The sequence below is a fragment of the Polyodon spathula genome, chromosome 22 (assembly GCF_017654505.1).
Source record: "Polyodon spathula isolate WHYD16114869_AA chromosome 22, ASM1765450v1, whole genome shotgun sequence".
Lineage (NCBI taxonomy): Eukaryota > Metazoa > Chordata > Actinopteri > Acipenseriformes > Polyodontidae > Polyodon > Polyodon spathula.
In genome coordinates, this window is record NC_054555.1 from 24339332 (window position 1) to 24356567 (window position 17236).

The following is a 17236-nucleotide window of genomic DNA, read 5'->3' on the forward strand; positions in this document are numbered from 1 at the left end:
CACGATCACTTCTTTCCACAGTAACCGACTGCACTGTCAACACACGCCTTTATCGTATCTTATGCAATAAGTACAGTAACAACAGTGTTGCAAAAAATAAGATGGCCATATTTACGTTGCAAATTTCCCAGCTCAATCTCTTATGTTGACTTCCGGGAATGCAGTGTTTACGTCACGGTTTACATTCCCGACAAGCACTTCACCACAATTTAGGCTTCCTTTTCAGCCACATATGTGAACACACTTAGGCCCCCTAAAACCTCAACTGTGAACGGAAATTCTGAGGCGGCCCAGAGATGGCCCAAGGCCGGCTCAGTAATTGTGAACAAGGTCTAAGATACATGCATAGTACGAGCATGGGGAAACTGCAAAATTACAGTGCAAAATGAAACCATTATAAATACCACAGAAACCCTGAGAATAATCACTGATGGCAGCTTTTGTTACTATGAAGTTTTATGTTGAAAGGTTCCAGGTTACAAATGTGTGGAAATATTCCGCTGGAACCTGCACTGCACTGCACTCTGGTCAATATGCAACAATGTACAGCATGTTTAAAAAAAAATATATAATTTCCCAGTAAATGTAAGTGAGTGTGTGTGTGTGTATATATATATATATATATATATATATATATATATATATATATATATATACACATACACACACATACATACACACACACACACACTACTAACATTAGTTACTAGGATAACATTGCTTACAGTATATAGTAGTACACACATATAAAGAGTACAAAAAACTTTGTTATGTCCTCAGCTTAATATAATTGTATAATGGTATTTGTGTATCTCTATATGTATACAATTCATCCTGGTTACACAACAAGAACCTAACCTGGCGCATATGCGGTGCACACAGAACAGGGTCAGGTTTTAATTTAACATTTTTTGGAGGCTGGCTTTGAGATGCGGCAGCATAGCAGACTGCTGCATTTTCTTGGGCAGATCCCTGGCGTTCAATATCAGCTCATGAACTTCGTCAAAGAGCTCCTTTCCGATACTGCCTTTCACCCGCTCTTTCCACGCAGTCAGCTTTGGCCTGCCTTCGAAGATATCCAGACCGGAGCCAAGAGGCTTTGTTAGGAAGGGACACAAAAACAAATCGACAGGTGTTTTTAATGTCTAAATCTGAATGACATGTATTCAACAACAGTTCATTGACAGTTTCAGAAATAAATACCAAGAAAAAATCAAATGCACGTTTACCATAATATATGTGCACTTTTTATAAAGGGACATGTAAAACAGAAGTACTGCTGGCAGTATATATTAGGTTGGACTTACTGAAATAATGTTCTAAGCTCTATTTACTTTAATAGGAATACATTTCAATCACTTCAAAGATTAATAATACTATCTATAATAAATAGCATTCCCTGCCTTGTGATAGTAGACTAGTGGCTACTACGGCAGCTGTTTTGTCCCTGATTAACCACTAAAAATAACCATCTTACTTTTAGTGCCAGGTGCTGTTGTCTGTTTTCCTGTTGTGATTTACCACATTACTCAACTTCACGATTTACAAAGGAACAATTTTAAATGCAGCAGAATCCTCTTCACATATCCCAACCCCCCCCCCCAAAAAAAACATTGCTGGCTTTTTTTTCTGTTAATCACTTCGTACTGTTAAATTCAAGTAAAAGTGCTTAGGCAGTTTAAAATACAGTGAATGAAATAGGACTCCCATTCTGTAGGAGATTAATATATTTCAGAGCAGAAAAAGTTTCAAACCCAAAGTGTCATTTCCCCACAGGCCTCATCTCTCACACAGCAAAAAGTACCTGCATTAGCTCTACTATGGCGACAATGTCTGCCAGGGAGATTTCCTGGCCCACGATAAAGTTCTTGTCCTGCAGAAAGTTCTCCTCAAACAGCTGCAGCGATGTGTTCAGTTCCTCCAATGCGGAATCCATCTTAGCTTGCGGGGTGTTACTGCCAGTTATAATAGGCATCATCAGCTGTATAAGGGAGACAAAAGTGGTCCCTCGATCACATATTACATAGACAGTCACCAGTCTGCGCTGCATGAAGGGTGGGTTTTGTATACATGCCAGGGTGATTCATAAAAAAGATCAGGCTGGCGGCAAGTTTTTGTTCCTCCCGCCTGTATAAAAAAGGGAAGGTAGCCTCCCTCCCCAATGTAAATAGTGTGTTTAACTGACTGTTTGTTTGTAACTTTGATTGTGTGCTTCCGGTTCTGATCTGCCCTTCTGACATCGAATAGGCAAGCCAAACTTTCACATGGGCCTCAACAGTTATCGACAGATTGTGTCTCTGTAGCCATACATTACAGCTGGATAACATTCCCAAACGCTTGATGTACAGCAAACACACTGCACCTGTCTCTTCCCCAAATTAACCTTTGAAGTCGAAATTGAGCAATGGGCACAGACATTGGTATTTCAAATCATTACAACACAGAGGCTGCAAACTTAGTTTACCCTACTTATCAGCCAGCGGTTATTTTCAAGGCTATCTAATATTTACTCTGCCGTCAGCCTGCTCGCAATAGCAATCCAAAATGAACTATATCCCAATGAAACCAACAGGAATGTAGGAACAGTCTCTTGAGTGTAGACATTGGGTCAGATTTTCAGTTTACTCCAGTATTTTCTGAAAAGAGAAAAACACCTCTTGACTTTACAAAACTTGTATCAAACATCGAGGTAATGTGAATGAAAGTCACTTAAGCACTCTCACGCTCTTTGTTTCTCAATTGTGTACAAAATGATAATAACCAAGGCTTTGAGACTCATTCCTTTAATCTCTCATTTTATTGAAATTCTAAAATTAAAACATGAATTATTCAGCCACCACCACCCAAAGCACAGATGCAGTGGTGGATCTAAACTCCCCCCATGGTTGATTTACTGAGCCACTTATTAACATTAATAAATGTGATTTAAATACAGTGGATAAGGTGCAAAAAAGGAGCCTAACTAATCTGACAAGTGGTAGTATTAACACAGCACAGATTAGATAATTAAAATCGATACTTGTACAAACAGGTCATATTTTACCATCAAACACATTAAACATGTGGAACATTCCTCTCCGCACTGTGGCATGAAGGCCCCTGTGCTCACATACCTTGAACCAGAAGATCTGCGAGGCAGGGGCCCGGATTGCTGCGTGCTGCCAGGAGAGATACTCATCCACCTTGGCTTGTTTCTGCAGGTCTGAAGGGTACCAGTGGTCTGGGGTCTTGAACTTCCGACAAATATACAACAGGATTGCAACGCTGCAACACCGTAAAGAAAATCAAAAACATTTCACATTGAGATAGGACAGACTCATTTAAATAGAAGAATTTGCAACGTTTTCAGGGTAGACTGCCATTCTATAATATCCGTATATAGCTGATGTGCATCAACGTTCATGAAGGAGTGTTGTTATTCCATTAATGAAGATGGATCAATAACCAGGTTGTTTTAGAGTCATTCTCATGAGTGAAATAACCACAGCATGCCACAGAACAAGTACAAGCTCTGGTAAAGAAACCATGTTTTAACAACCAAATTCAAAAGAATATGAACAAGTTATTTGAATTACAGCCAGCATATTTTCCCCACAATGTTTTCAATGATGCATTCTTATCATGTGTTTGTGTTCGATGCTCCCCAGTATAAGCTGTACCACCCAAACAGGCAAGTTCTGACAGGCTACATCTATGTGAGGGTTAAATATGTTCTTAGGAAATGCAGCTTACCTTGAAAAGCTCCAGGGTGAACAAAGGCATATTATTTACCATATAATAAAAATACAACAAAAATAAAAAATACAATAAAAATAGGTATTTTTATAATATTAAAACTCCACATTTATTATACAGGATAAAAAAAATAAATTAAAAAAACCCATTGCACAGCAGTTAGGTCTATTCCTGGTTTTACTTTGAGTGTAATATGGCACACCTGAGCTTGTTATCTATATACTGTGGCTGATCAAGCTCTTAGTAAACCTGGAATGGATGAAACTGCTATGCAATATGAGTCCTATTTCCATCTGTGATTATATGTATTGATGTCTAGGTGAAAATAAACCTCCGTTTTTCAGTCTATGGGGCAGGGGCATGGGTTAATATTTCTCAGATATGACACACTGTCCAAAAAATCGGTTACCACCGTACATCGTGGAAAAAACACTGGGAAAAGAAAGCTCCAGTGACTGGCCCAAAAAGCTATTGTGACAAGGCACAGACGTTTTGGAGTATAAAAACGTCTGTCTGCCTTTTGGTAAGGCATACCTTTCAGCCAGCTGGTAGTCTCCATCTTTCATGGCTGGAACTTTCCTCAGAGGATTAATCTTCCCGAATTCCTCACTATAGTGCTGACCTAGAACAAAAGACATGCAAATAGAGAAACATAATTTTAAGCCTCTGTACAGCCAGGATTTCCTTTGGGTGTGTGGATGACTTTACCACTGACCAACTTATTAGTTCAGTACCAATGATATTTGTTTTTCATATTTCAAGCAAATGTATTCTTGTAAATGCATATAGGACAATGCATGTCTATAACGTCAACAGCAATCTAATTATTTGATCCAGTTCTATGAAAATCGTAGGTCATTATCAGAATGGCAAGCTCCAAAATGTTGTGGTGTCTAATACCAATAAGTTTGCTCATCAACAAGTCTTGGGTTTGCCAGTAGTCTGAAATCAGTAAGATTTCTAATGTAACAAATATAACATTACATAACATTACATTTGCATGGCTCAACCCAAAAACAGATTAGCATAAAAGCAGGATACTGTTCAGACAGATTGATTCTAAAAGGCCAACATGATTCCTTTCAATATCTTTGCAAAAAAAGCAAACTAAATGATCCTATACTTTTATAAAGGGTATTGTAAGGTCCACGAACAGAACAATTAAAACCAGCATGATGCATTACAACATTGCGTGCTTGCAAAACCAAATGCATTTGATGTTACTAATGCATGAAGGTTCACGCCTTTGTTTTGCAAAATACTGTATGGGAATGATTACATTTTACATGAACTACAAAAATAAAATAAAAAAAAAAAAAAAAAAAATAGTTAATGACAATGAGGGAACGCGTTAATGTTTCCCAATTTCTGCAAAAGAAAATATATTCGTTTGCAGAAATGAGGAAACATTAACGCGTTCCCTCACTGTGATTAACTATTGTTTTATGTGTAGTTCATAGTTCGTAGTGAAGTGTGCAAATATATTGCAAAATAATTACTTCTAGTTATGCACAAACTAGGTACATAAGTAAACACAACATACAAAATAATTGGTCATTGTGTGGCAATATAAAAAAAAAAAAAGATACGAAAGGGAAGCCCCATAGTCGAAATCTGAACGTGTGGACAGCAACACATAACGAACTACAAACTAGTCAATATAGCACAAATAACTCACCTTCAGAAAGCGACAGCTGCTTAAACTCAAAAGGGATGTTGTTTTTCTTGGCAAAGATGTAAACAGACCTGCATGGCTGGGAATACAGATCTAGATATAGCTCTAGTACCATTTTTAATTTAAGACAGACCGTTTTCTCAGCAACTGCACAGAGCAACGGTTTAGTCAAAAAAAAAAAGTTCGTCCACTTTCACACACAGAACTGTACAAGCCCCTCCTCTTTCTAGAATATTTAAATACGTGAATTTAAACCCACACACACCAGTTCAACAGCAAATAATGCGGTCCAACCACAAGTCGTATAATTATGTATTAATATAAAAAAAGTACGTAAACAAATGTAGTTGTGAGAATATAGTTATGTAATTGTGAACATTCATATCGTAACAGTGCAGCAAACATAACACAAACATGTTTACAGAAATGTTATGGGTTTTTTTTCTACTTGAAAGGAATTTCTTAAGGTGTACTTGTCATGCTGATTACTTATACAATGATTAGTGATGTACTTTTGAGAAATACAAACGCATTCATTTCACATTTCAACATAACTTTACATTGACATCTAGACTGCTTTTCTACATGGTCGGAGTTGCTCAAATTCATCCTACAACTAACAAGAAGCAGAATTTAAGACGTTACAAAATACTGTGCTGCATACTTTCTCATGACATATCAGAGCGGGGATCACACAGAAAAAATAAGCAGGACCCAAGCCTGAGCCCAACTGAGGCAAAACAGAAACTCCAACCTTGCTTGGGGACTAATTCTTTCCATATGCCTTTTTAAAAACCCATTTTCTTCACGCATAGTTTCATTTATATTATTACAGGAAGCTTTTACCAGGCACTTCACAGGACACCTAAAAAGATTTAAAAAAAACAGATAGCACATGTATATGGCCTTGACATTGAAGACTACTTTCCATTACCCTCAATAGGTGAAAAACTGGGCTGTATTTAGTGGAGTATATTTTGAAGTGGTCTTCCAGGGAAGCTTGACTGTTTTCACAAACTTCCTGCCTTCAACACAGCCTCTGTTTATTATAACATATTTGATAAACACTTAAAAACAAACTGGGCTTGCAATAAGGAATGGAATCAGTCTCTCACGGGGCCCGTGGAAGGAAGGTCATTGTCACTGCTAAAGGGGTATATGTGAATGATCTAAACACACAAAACTAACTATATCTATTGCTCATGCATGATTTACTGACCCTCTTGTTAACATCTTTAAAAACATGCCCAGAAATTGTCTGCAATAAAGCAGGGTTATGAGTTTAAGGAAAACAGTATCTAAACAGACCTCAGTTTGTATTAAATTGGAAATTATTATTAAAAAAATATGGGATCTTTTTGTAGCAAAGTAAACGTGAATTAAAGAAAAGATTTCTGGATTCTAACACAGTACTGGTATCCTTTATTTTATTGCTTGTGCCTAACCCACCCTTACCAAAGTGCAAGCACTGCAAAGTGTAATAAAGCATGGTAAAGAATCGCGAGGCATGGTAATGCATATTAATAAACATGGAAAAGCAGGGTAAACTATGCTAAATGCATAGTATGGGGAAAAATACCATGATAAACATTTATATAAAAGGGCACCCACACACAAACTCAGACAAAGGCATGCATTGTCTATCGTTATCCTTGTTATAATGATGTACATTACTGCATGAATAACTGAACTTTCTACAGCAAAGTTTAGGTTTCATTTTATGTCACAGGTTTACAGTCAGGGTTAACTCCTGCTCTTGGACACTTTTAACCATTAAATAAACCCAGGAAAGACAACTGAGCTTGCAGTCTCAATACTGTGATGTTGCACAATTTGTATATACATCATAAGTAACAAACGCTTTCATATTCAGGCAGCTGAGTATGAAAAAAAAAGTGTATTTTTTTATTAAAAGAATAATAATGGCAAATATTCTGATTGTTATTAGAAGAAACACAGGCCCCATTTTGATTAATGAAAAACACGCTTGCAGTCAAGGGTTAGAAGTTTATTTTCAGTTCTCAAAGAACCCTTTAACTGAAGAGAATGTTTTTACAATATTTGCATTAATAACACTAATAACAAATATAAAGCATGTAGTATAACAAATTAAACTATAGCAAACAGAATAACACCTTTTACTTTTTTTCTATAGTTTGAACTCTTGGTCTTCTCACGGGGTGATCAAGTGTACTTCATGGCTCTTTCCTCCTGTTTTTAAAACAACAAAAACACACTTAAGCATCAGAAAACATTGAACAGTGAGTGCAATCATGCAGACTGAGGCAGTGCATGTTCTGCTATTCATCAAGTATTATATAGGTGTTAGTCATAGGAGTCTGACTGCATATCAAACTACAGTACAAGACAACAAAAGTGAATAAAAACCTGTAATAATAATAACACTACTCAAACGGTTACTTATAGAGCAACTTGGTATGCTTATTAAAATAGTTATGTATTATTCTTGTTATGAATCACTTTGTATATAACTGTCCAGTTCAGTTATCATTCCCCACTTTTTAAAATTCATATGCTTAAAAAACCCATCGCTTCAATCCAGTTTTCAAACATGACTTCTCTCTCAGTACAGCTGGTATACCCGAGTCTGACTATAAGCCTGTTTCTCTCTGCCTCCAGTGCAGGGCTTCTCAAACTCGGTCCTGTGGACCCGTGGCTGCTGGTTTTCATTCCAGCCGAGCTCTCAATTACTTAACTATACCCTTAATTGAACGGCTCATTTGCTGAATTAGATCTTTTTACTTGTTTTCAGCTCTGAAACAGTTGCAGATTTCAAGTTAGCTATAACACTGTATAAGTAACTTGAACTCTGCAACTGTTCAAGAGCTGAAAACTATTAAAAAGGTCTAATTAAGCAAATGATTAGTTCAATTAAGGGTCTAGTTAAGTAACTGAGAGCTCATTTGGAATGAAACACACAGGGGGTCCAGGGGGTCCCCCAGGACCAGGTTTGGGAACCCCTGCTCTAGTGGATGTAAAAATTTAAAACCAGTAATAAATACCACACAACAAAATGTTGCAATTCTTACATCCACGTGGATGTGATGACAAGAAGCCTGTCAAAACGAAGCACAGTACCTACCTTAATAATGCTCTGAAGCTCCTCAAGGGCATTCTCATACTGTGGAATGAGTGGCTTCAGGTTTTCATATCTGATTAATTGTTTCTGCACTCCAGGGCTGCCAGCATCCCTCAGCATCTGAAGGAAATTCTTCTCCTGAAGAAACAGCATGCACTTTGTCAGCAGGGATGGAAATAAGGCTCTTACTGCATAGCAGCTTCACCTTTTCCAGGTTTTGATACAAGCTTGATCAGCCCCAGTGTATAGGGAACAAGCTCAGGTGTGTCTGATTAAACTTGTAGTATAACTAGGAATGGTTCAAACCGCTATGCAATAGGGGTCATATTTCCATCCTTGGTTAGTACAATAGATAACATGACAGACAGAAAGTTTCACATGGTTGACTGCTGCAAAAGAAATGTCAGGCAGGGCTCTGATATTGGGTATGGCCTCTTGTGTGTTCAATTAATCTTAGATAGCACTACAACTAAATAAGTCACACAGACAAATATTTTAGCAAAATACTTCATTAGTATAACAACTGTGGCAGATACTGCAGCATTTTGGATAATTTTTCATCCTCTATTTTTATAGAAAGAAAAATCTTGAGTGTCCATAACTAATTCTGATAGTACTTTCAATGGCTGTTACAGGAAAAACCAACAGCATCTGAGCTCAAAATAAAGTTTCTACTCTTAGACACACAGTAAGATACGTGTATTATAAAAACTTCTGTGTTTACACAATAGCACTTCTCTCAAGACACAGTCTTCAACCAGTGTAAATGTATTCAGAAATGTGTTGAATGCCGTGCCACTTCATGAGATTTGTAAACAGACTATGTATCTAGGGGACATTAGACCATTTCTGTGAGCACCTGTGCTGTATGATCTTAATATGCACTGATTCTCAGAGACAGAAGCACTGCCACGCACCTGCACTCCCAGGAGGAGTGTAAAGGCCAGTCCAGCCTTCCCTGCTCGTGCTGTCCTTCCCACTCTGTGAAACACAACCACAAGGGGCTATTAATAAAACTAGAAATGGGGAAAAAAGAACATGCATCCCCAAGTGTGTAAGCTACGTGACTAAGCTAAGGTGACTGCACTGCTGCTATGTGTTGCTGCTTGGTGATAACCAAAGGGTTAAAAAGATCCCACACAATCAACATGAGATGCAGCACAAACAGGCTAAACATTACCAACATGCTACTTAATATCTGATTATTAACCAACTAACTTTAATTATACAGCTTACAAGGGTTTAATGAAATTGCATGTTCGTTTTTTGTTAAGATTATCAACGTTCTCACCGATGAACATATGTCCTGATAAACTGTGGAGCATCGTAGTTAATAACACATTTCACACCGTCAACATCAATTCCTCTGGCTGTGGCATCTGTGCTGATTAACCTGTTTGTGGACAAAGAATATTTTTTGGTCTCTGGTAAAACAAAGTGTAAAAGGTTAATGTGAAAATCTCTATTAGAAACTGGTAAGAGCAATCAGTTAGCAACTGAAGCAATCAGGCACACTGTAATGGATCATACTTATTACAGGAGTTATAAAAGCAGTGATAAGTCTCACCCAAGTCTGCAGGTCTTTAAATGATTACCTGCTGTACTGGAAGTGATCCAGGTGTCCCCTGAGGGAAAACAGTTCATCTTAAAGAGCAATTACTGGGGTTCCGGAAAATAAAATGTTATACGTCGTCCCAACGTGTTGCTACAACTGTTTAAATAACATACCTGTCATTTTTCTTTTCATTGTTAACATCCCTGACAACTTTTTACACTTAGAACTTTAAAGTCCGTTTCAAAGCTCTTTTCAAACTGGCTGCTCTAGTGCACTGGGGTTTAAGATCTGTCCTCTAGATCACTGCAGGAAGAGCGACTAAAAAAAAAAAACTGCTGTGTTACTATGCTTTTGTAACTAATTGGCTGAGTGATCCATTTAGAAGCATCTCATACCCTCTCATGTACATGGGCTACTCACAGCTGGATTTTGCCCTGCTCAAACTCCTTCAGCGTTTTCTTCCTCTCACTGGGACTCAGACGAGATGAGAACTCAGCCGCCGCCACTCCCCCGTATGAACGGACCAGCAGGTACAGTCTGCAAAGGAATCAGTAATGCAGGTGTAACCTATTAACTCAAACAAAGACAGATGACTACACTATGTTGCACTCCTGCTATGCTAATAATATGATTGTAGCAGGGGCTGACATGCCTGAAGCAGGGGCTACAGAGCTGGATAACACACCTGTGTGAAGCTTCTCTGGAGTTTGTGAAGCACAGCACGGGGTTGAACTTCAGCCTCAGGAGGAAGTGCAGTATAATCAGGGGCTTGTTGCTAAGACTGCATGGTACATAGTACTCCTGTAATACAAGAGGAAAGGGGTGGAGTCAGTGACACTATTACATGGTTTATATGCATCTAATCCAATTCAAGCCATCTGTCTGATCAATCGATACCCAAATCCTTTGCGTACTGTGCAAGTAAACTAGTTTCTATTGGAACTGGGCTGGGGATTTATTTGGAGCGCAGTTTCAGGAACACTGAGTCCTCTGAACCCCATTAAGGTTGGCATGTGAATTCGGCATATTTGTTTTGGGATCTAAAAACAATCAATTACAATGATTCCCTGTGCAGTTAAAAACAGTAAATCTATTTTGAAGTTCACACAAATTTAAAGAAATCGGATGGCTGGGAGTGCTCACAGTGAGTCCCTGGGGGAAGTTGAACTTCTCCTCGGTCTGTCCGGAAGCAGTCCTGTGAGGCTGAAAGCCCTGCCCTGACCGCTGCTTCTCGCTGTGGACGGAGGTGAAGAGGCGAGGCTGGTGCAGGCCCAGCTGCTGTAGCTTCTCAGGGTTCTGCGTCAGAGTGGCAGAGAACATCAGCTTCTGGAGGGGCATCTGGGGCTGCCACAGGCTGGGGAGAGAACACAGGCTTTCTACCACACTGTAACTACAAAATACAGCTGCAGCAAAAAAAAAAAGTCTCTGAAAGACACAATAAGTGGCTGATTTCCTAGCTTGTTAAACAATATTTATGTGGTGAAAAAAAAAACACCAAAAAAATCGTGCTGAGAAACAGGAAAGAATAAATAGACCTAATAAGAGTAAACAATCCCTTTGAAGATGTAATCAGGACTGATTGAAACGTCACTTCTTCAATGGATTAGCGTTGAGGTTTTCACCTCAGTGCAATCCCTAGAAATCATATGAAGTGCTGTAAACCACTGTACAGAGGTGACAAACAGAGTCACTCCATGGAAATGCAGACCTGTTACACTGATCAGCCATCGATTTCAGACGAACGACAAGCCCAAGATTATTCATTGTTATGGTTCTATTTTAATACAAATTTGATCACCAAATACTTCTGGGCTTCCAGTGGTCTGATATTGAGGATTTTTGCAATGTAACAAGCATCACGTTTCCATGGGAGGACCCATATCCAACACTTACCTTGCTGCTGTGACAGGGCCAGGCTCTGCCCTCCTGAAGAGCGAGCCCAGCTCCAGGCTTCCCTGCGCTCTGTACACCTCCTTCACCACATAGTTCAACCAATCCTGGTGCATGCCGTCGATCATCCGGTCCGCCTCATCTATGATCTGTACGAAGAGCCAATTCACTTAGGAGAAAAAGCCATTCACTAATGTTGCTATTCCCATCGCAAACTTAAATGGCTGATAATTACTCCATAAGATCACTAACACTAAAGGTTGCCATGTACAATAATACTATTAGTTAAAAAAAAAAAAAAAAAAAAACAGAAAAAAAAAAAGTGGGAGATAGGGTTTACAGCACCACAATTGCATTGCTCTGTATTTTGTACATATTTATAATGTATTTGTTTTAAAACAGGGTGCGGTAGCTTCTGTTGATTTGTCAAATAATAAAGCAGTGTTTACTCACCAGGTAGCGGAGCTGTCTTAGACTGAATCCGGGAGTTTTATCAATGTGATCGACCAGCCTGCCTGGGGTGGCGACCACTATATCAGCCAGGCTACGGCACCCACCAGTGCTGCATTAATGAAAAGATAGACACCATTTTTATTACATAATCTGAGATTGATTTTCAATCAGACAAACCTAGTACACAGACTAATCCCTTGTTTCTACTGTATATTCAAACTGAGCCCTCTTGATCAGAATAAGTCTCCGCTGATCTTTACATGGCGACGTATGAGATCCCTCTGAATCTGGCCCTAAATAACTACTGTAACAATCTTCAGTTAATTGCTTGTTTTTTCTGCTCAGATGAATATGCATTTCATGTTGTTGTTGTTTCAAACATTTCCAAATCCTTAATTAGTCTTCTTTCATTTTCTGTTAAAACCCACACGGATACCTCTAACATTTTTGTTAAATTATCAATTTAAAAGTCGGTGTGTGTCGGCTGTCGTTCTTTACTGCTGTCGAAATCTCTCTTAAGAGTGTTTAGTTAAATTCTCTTACGTGTTCTGGACGAGGGAGGCCTGCTCCACAGCGAAAGATTTCTGCCCTGCAACCATGACGACCTTCAAGCTGGTCCCGTCGGTGTATGTGTGGAACACCTTACACACCTGTGGAGATAGCAGAGTCACACAAACACACAGCTTCTACAAGGGCAACCTTGCAATGTCTGCTGCATTACACTGCGTAAGATCTCACTCAACACTCCCCAGGCACGCTACCTGGTTTCCTGTAATATTATTAAACATTTTATGCATGGATGTTTGAAGTTAGAGACTGAATGTATTCAGTACAATATGCACCAATCAATAAACCCCAAAGCCGCACTGGCAATAACAACACAGTAAGTGGCTTGCAAAGTTTCAGATAAAATATTTTACTGCAACCCGAATTAACATACAAAACTTCCTTACATGATTTTAAGTTTTTCCTGTTCACTACTAATGCAGCTGCTCAATTACCTGCTAATTAAGTTTTGTAGCTTAAAGAACATACAATAAAGGACACATTAAAAGGCAGAGATTCCCTCTAAATTAGAGCCTGATGGGCACTTAATATATATTATTACATTACTTAAAGTAGAACTCTTATTGTATTGCCGCTTGACAGGAAAGGCGCTACATGAGTGCTGGCTGTATTGTATTGCGCTGTACTGTACCTGCTGCGCCAGTTCCTTTGTTGGCAGCACTGCTAGAACCCGCACCTCACAGATAACCCGCTCCAACAGAGCCTGCAGGAGGGACGCAATTATCAACACTGAGATATAAGTGACGAGAAAACTAGTTTGAATTATATTTTCTAACAGCAAAGCTGTAACTTCCTTTGTTACATTTTCTGTTGTTTGCAAAACACTGCACCCGTGCATAATATGGCTCAGACATGGAAACCAAAGATAGAAACTGCATGCTCTCCTCAGAAGCAAGCCAAAAGTATACACAGATATATTTGAGCAACAGCTCTCAGACTGATTGCACTCATTGTGCAGTTTAAATGTAAAGGATGTCCTTAAAGTAAAAGTGTTCAATTTCAATTTAAAGCTGTTTACTCTTGAAAATCGTGTCAGCAATACTTGCTATCTGGTGACAGGTTACACCCCAATAATCTTACTTCAAAAGCAACTCAATCAACCACATACATGAATACAGAATACAGTCTACCTGAACAACTGGGATAACAAAAGCCAGAGTCTTGCCACTTCCCGTTGGCGCCGAAACGCAGATGTCTCTGGGTCTGTAGCCACCCTTGCCAATCAGTAGTCCGTGCACCGCACTTTCCAAAATAGCTGGGATCAATTCCGCCTGGACTGCAGCAGACAGATAAAAATGACAGAAATTCAGAGCTATCTTATTAAGGCGGTTTTTAATGACATGTTTATGCACATGCAAATCCAGTCGTAGCTAAACCAGAACCCTGAAACTAATCTAATCGTCCTGATTCTTATTTGGCTTAATGCTAAACTTCTTTGAATTAAGCATGGGTTTGTCTTACAGTTTCAGCAAAACAGTGGTAAAGCTGCACATTAACCAGAGCATCACCACCTACTGTAGCTACATTTTCAAGGGTACAGTGCCTCCTGCTGTGAATACTGATGCACTGTTGACCTAAATCTTTAAATTGACTCTGCTTTTTTGTGTTTTTTAACTTACTGACTTGTAAGTTATATAACCTACTCACTCCTGGCACCTGGTCGTTTCAATGGCATACCTAAATAAGGGAAATCCTGAACCTCAGGAGTGGATGCAGTATTTTCTGAGCTGCGTGCAACCCCCTCACCCACCTGGGAAGAAGTGTTGGATCCCATTGCTCTGAAGTTTCGTCAGGAGTTTGGGGCAGATTCCTGGGACATCTCCGATAGGTACCAAGTTCTTCTTGATATCCCTCTGGACTAGATTAGGCTGGGCCAGCCACTGTGGCAGAACCCTCTGAACCTGTGATGCAAAATAAAGACAGCTTGTATTATAATGTAGCTATAACCCTTAATATACCATTTATGTTGTTATGCAGGCTCATTAAATCACATGGCTACACGTTCTAAGATTTGAATTACCTTTTGCACAGTTTTCTTTTCAAAGCCACCCAGGATTGTGAGTGTGGACTGGGGGGGCACCTTTTTTGCGCTCTGGTCTGGGGTTCTCTCTTCTTTCTTCTCTTCTTTCTCTTCACTCTTCTCCTCTTCATCACTGCCCCCTCCTTCCTCATCCTCCTCCTCACCGTCTGTATCCATTTCTACATTCTGATCATCCGACTCTTGCTCGTTTCTTCGTTTATTTGCTGGTGTCTTCTTTTCTTCAGCCAATTCTTTTATGCTGTCGTCTTGTTCTTTAAATAAAACAAACCTGGGTTGATTATTAAATTAATAATAAAACAAACAAACAGTATATTATGGAAAAACTCAAACCTTTAGATGTTTACACATGCTAGACAGGGAAACTTAAGTTTCTTGATTTTTAGTTCACAATAGGAACACACTGTGAACAGCATCAAAAAGCAGGATTAACCTACGATGAACTGAAAATTAATTTTGTAAACTTAACAATAGTACCAGTTTCATTTTCCTCCTCCACTTCTGTTCTCTGAGATTTCGTTGCTTCCTTTTCTTTCCTTTTTTCTTTTTTCTTCACGGTTACTCTCTTCCCAGTTTGATCCGTCTCTCCAGCAGAGTCCACGTCCCCCTTCCTAACCTGTTTCTCTGTCTGCTCCGGTGTGTCCAAACAAACCCGCAAAGACTTGATTTTCTTTTTCCTACTCCTCTTACTTCCATCTTCTTCCTCCTCAGTCTCATGAGCCCCTAGTTTTCGCTTTTTCTTCTTCTTCCCTGTCTTGTCGCTCAGGTCAGGTTCTGTGTCTGCTCTTGTCTTCCTTCCTGGTGTGGTCTCTTGGCTGTGTTGCTGCTGCTGCCTGGCCTTTGCTCGCTCTTGCAGCCTCTCCAGCAGGGTTTTCGAGCGACTCTCGGCTGCATCTTCCTGGGCATCCTCCTCATCTCCAAGGTATCTTATAAAACAAATACATTTGCATATCAAAACCATAATCAGAATCATTACCCCATTGAATAATGTAACGTTGGCTCTGGTATAAAACAAAATAGTTTGATGTGATCCCAGGTACTGTAATTTCCTCTAAATTGGGTCTTATTTAAAACTGCATAAATCATTTTCAAAGAGCCTTGTGATTTTTTTGTTAAATATGTAGTGACTGGTGCAGTACAGGCAAGGAAATAAGGTTTACTATGAGGTTGATTAGCCATGGTGTACAAGAAACAAGCACAGGTGTGTCTTATTAAACTCAAAAGAAAAACCAGGAATGGATCAAACTGCTATGCAATTCTACTCTTATTTTCATCCCCGCTGTGTTACAAATAGTCTTCAGAAAAGTCTTACCCTGTGGTGCCAAACTGAAAATATCACCTTTGTTAGTCTACCTATGAACACAACAAAAAGCAAGCAAACTAAGGAAATACCATTGTTTGATTTTGCCTCCCTGAGCTATAGAAGACTTCAAAATTGGTGGTTTCGTTCACTCCAAGTTAAAAACATGAACATATTTCTTATGACTGAGCACGATGCGAATACAATCTAGCTGGATATAAAAAACAACACAGACGCAGTCTTTTTTTTTTCACCCATGCGTCACAATTTTAGAACAAGATTATGCTTACCTGTTGATGAGGAACAAGGCCATCTCAACAGCTTTGCGAATTCAATTCTTCGGTGTAAATACAGCAAATTAATACCAAACTAATTTCGTATGAAAATATGCCTTGTAATGTCAGATCAATACCTCGACCACAACTTCGCAGTGTCTTCGATAATGCTGTATATCCTGCATTTACCGGCAGCGCTCAAGACATGCTGCGATTTCTTTTTGACTGGTAAATATGTATATTTAGTCCTTTAGAATTATAAACATTAAAAGGATTTTGTCATACCATTATTTATTTATATTTAGCTGCGACATTTCTAGAACGACCGCTAAGACCTTATATCAATAAAACATATTTTTAACTACAATATATTCATATAAGCCAATCGCTTGTCCTTCGTTTTTGCCCTTACTTTGGTTACTTTTTCACCTACAATGTGTCAGATAAACATCATGCTACAATCAACTCCCCACGTGTTGTGCTTTTGCGCGGGTTGATGACGTCAGGCCAATGTTTTCGGCGGTAGATTGCACGATTCTACCATCTAGTGGACTTTCTGCAGATGAACAGACCTTCACTGTTTTCTGTAAAGTCAGCTCTGTATCGTCTCTGAAGTATATTTAAATATATTGTTTTGAGCACTGTAAT

The 17236-nt window shown here is 39.0% G+C and overlaps 2 protein-coding genes across 2 annotated transcripts; both read right to left on the bottom strand.

Annotated features, from left to right (window-relative positions):
* Positions 1-657: 657 nt before the first annotated feature.
* Positions 658-5586, bottom strand: LOC121296868 (glutathione S-transferase theta-3-like). Its single transcript, XM_041222744.1, has 5 exons — positions 5414-5586; positions 4270-4357; positions 3114-3264; positions 1805-1981; positions 658-1097 (listed from the first exon to the last, which is right to left on the bottom strand). The coding sequence occupies exons 1-5, from the start codon at positions 5523-5525 to the stop codon at positions 897-899; spliced, it is 729 nt and encodes a 242-aa protein (XP_041078678.1). The 5' UTR covers positions 5526-5586; the 3' UTR covers positions 658-896.
* A 1817-nt stretch (positions 5587-7403) lies between these two features.
* On the bottom strand, positions 7404-17083 carry ddx51 (DEAD (Asp-Glu-Ala-Asp) box polypeptide 51). Its single transcript, XM_041223735.1, has 16 exons — positions 16604-17083; positions 15491-15939; positions 14996-15267; positions 14726-14876; positions 14106-14251; positions 13607-13678; positions 12952-13058; positions 12409-12517; positions 11959-12104; positions 11209-11419; positions 10751-10866; positions 10486-10602; positions 9802-9903; positions 9428-9491; positions 8514-8648; positions 7404-7621 (listed from the first exon to the last, which is right to left on the bottom strand). The coding sequence occupies exons 1-16, from the start codon at positions 16624-16626 to the stop codon at positions 7595-7597; spliced, it is 2247 nt and encodes a 748-aa protein (XP_041079669.1). The 5' UTR covers positions 16627-17083; the 3' UTR covers positions 7404-7594.
* Between the last annotated feature and the right edge of the window lie 153 nt (positions 17084-17236).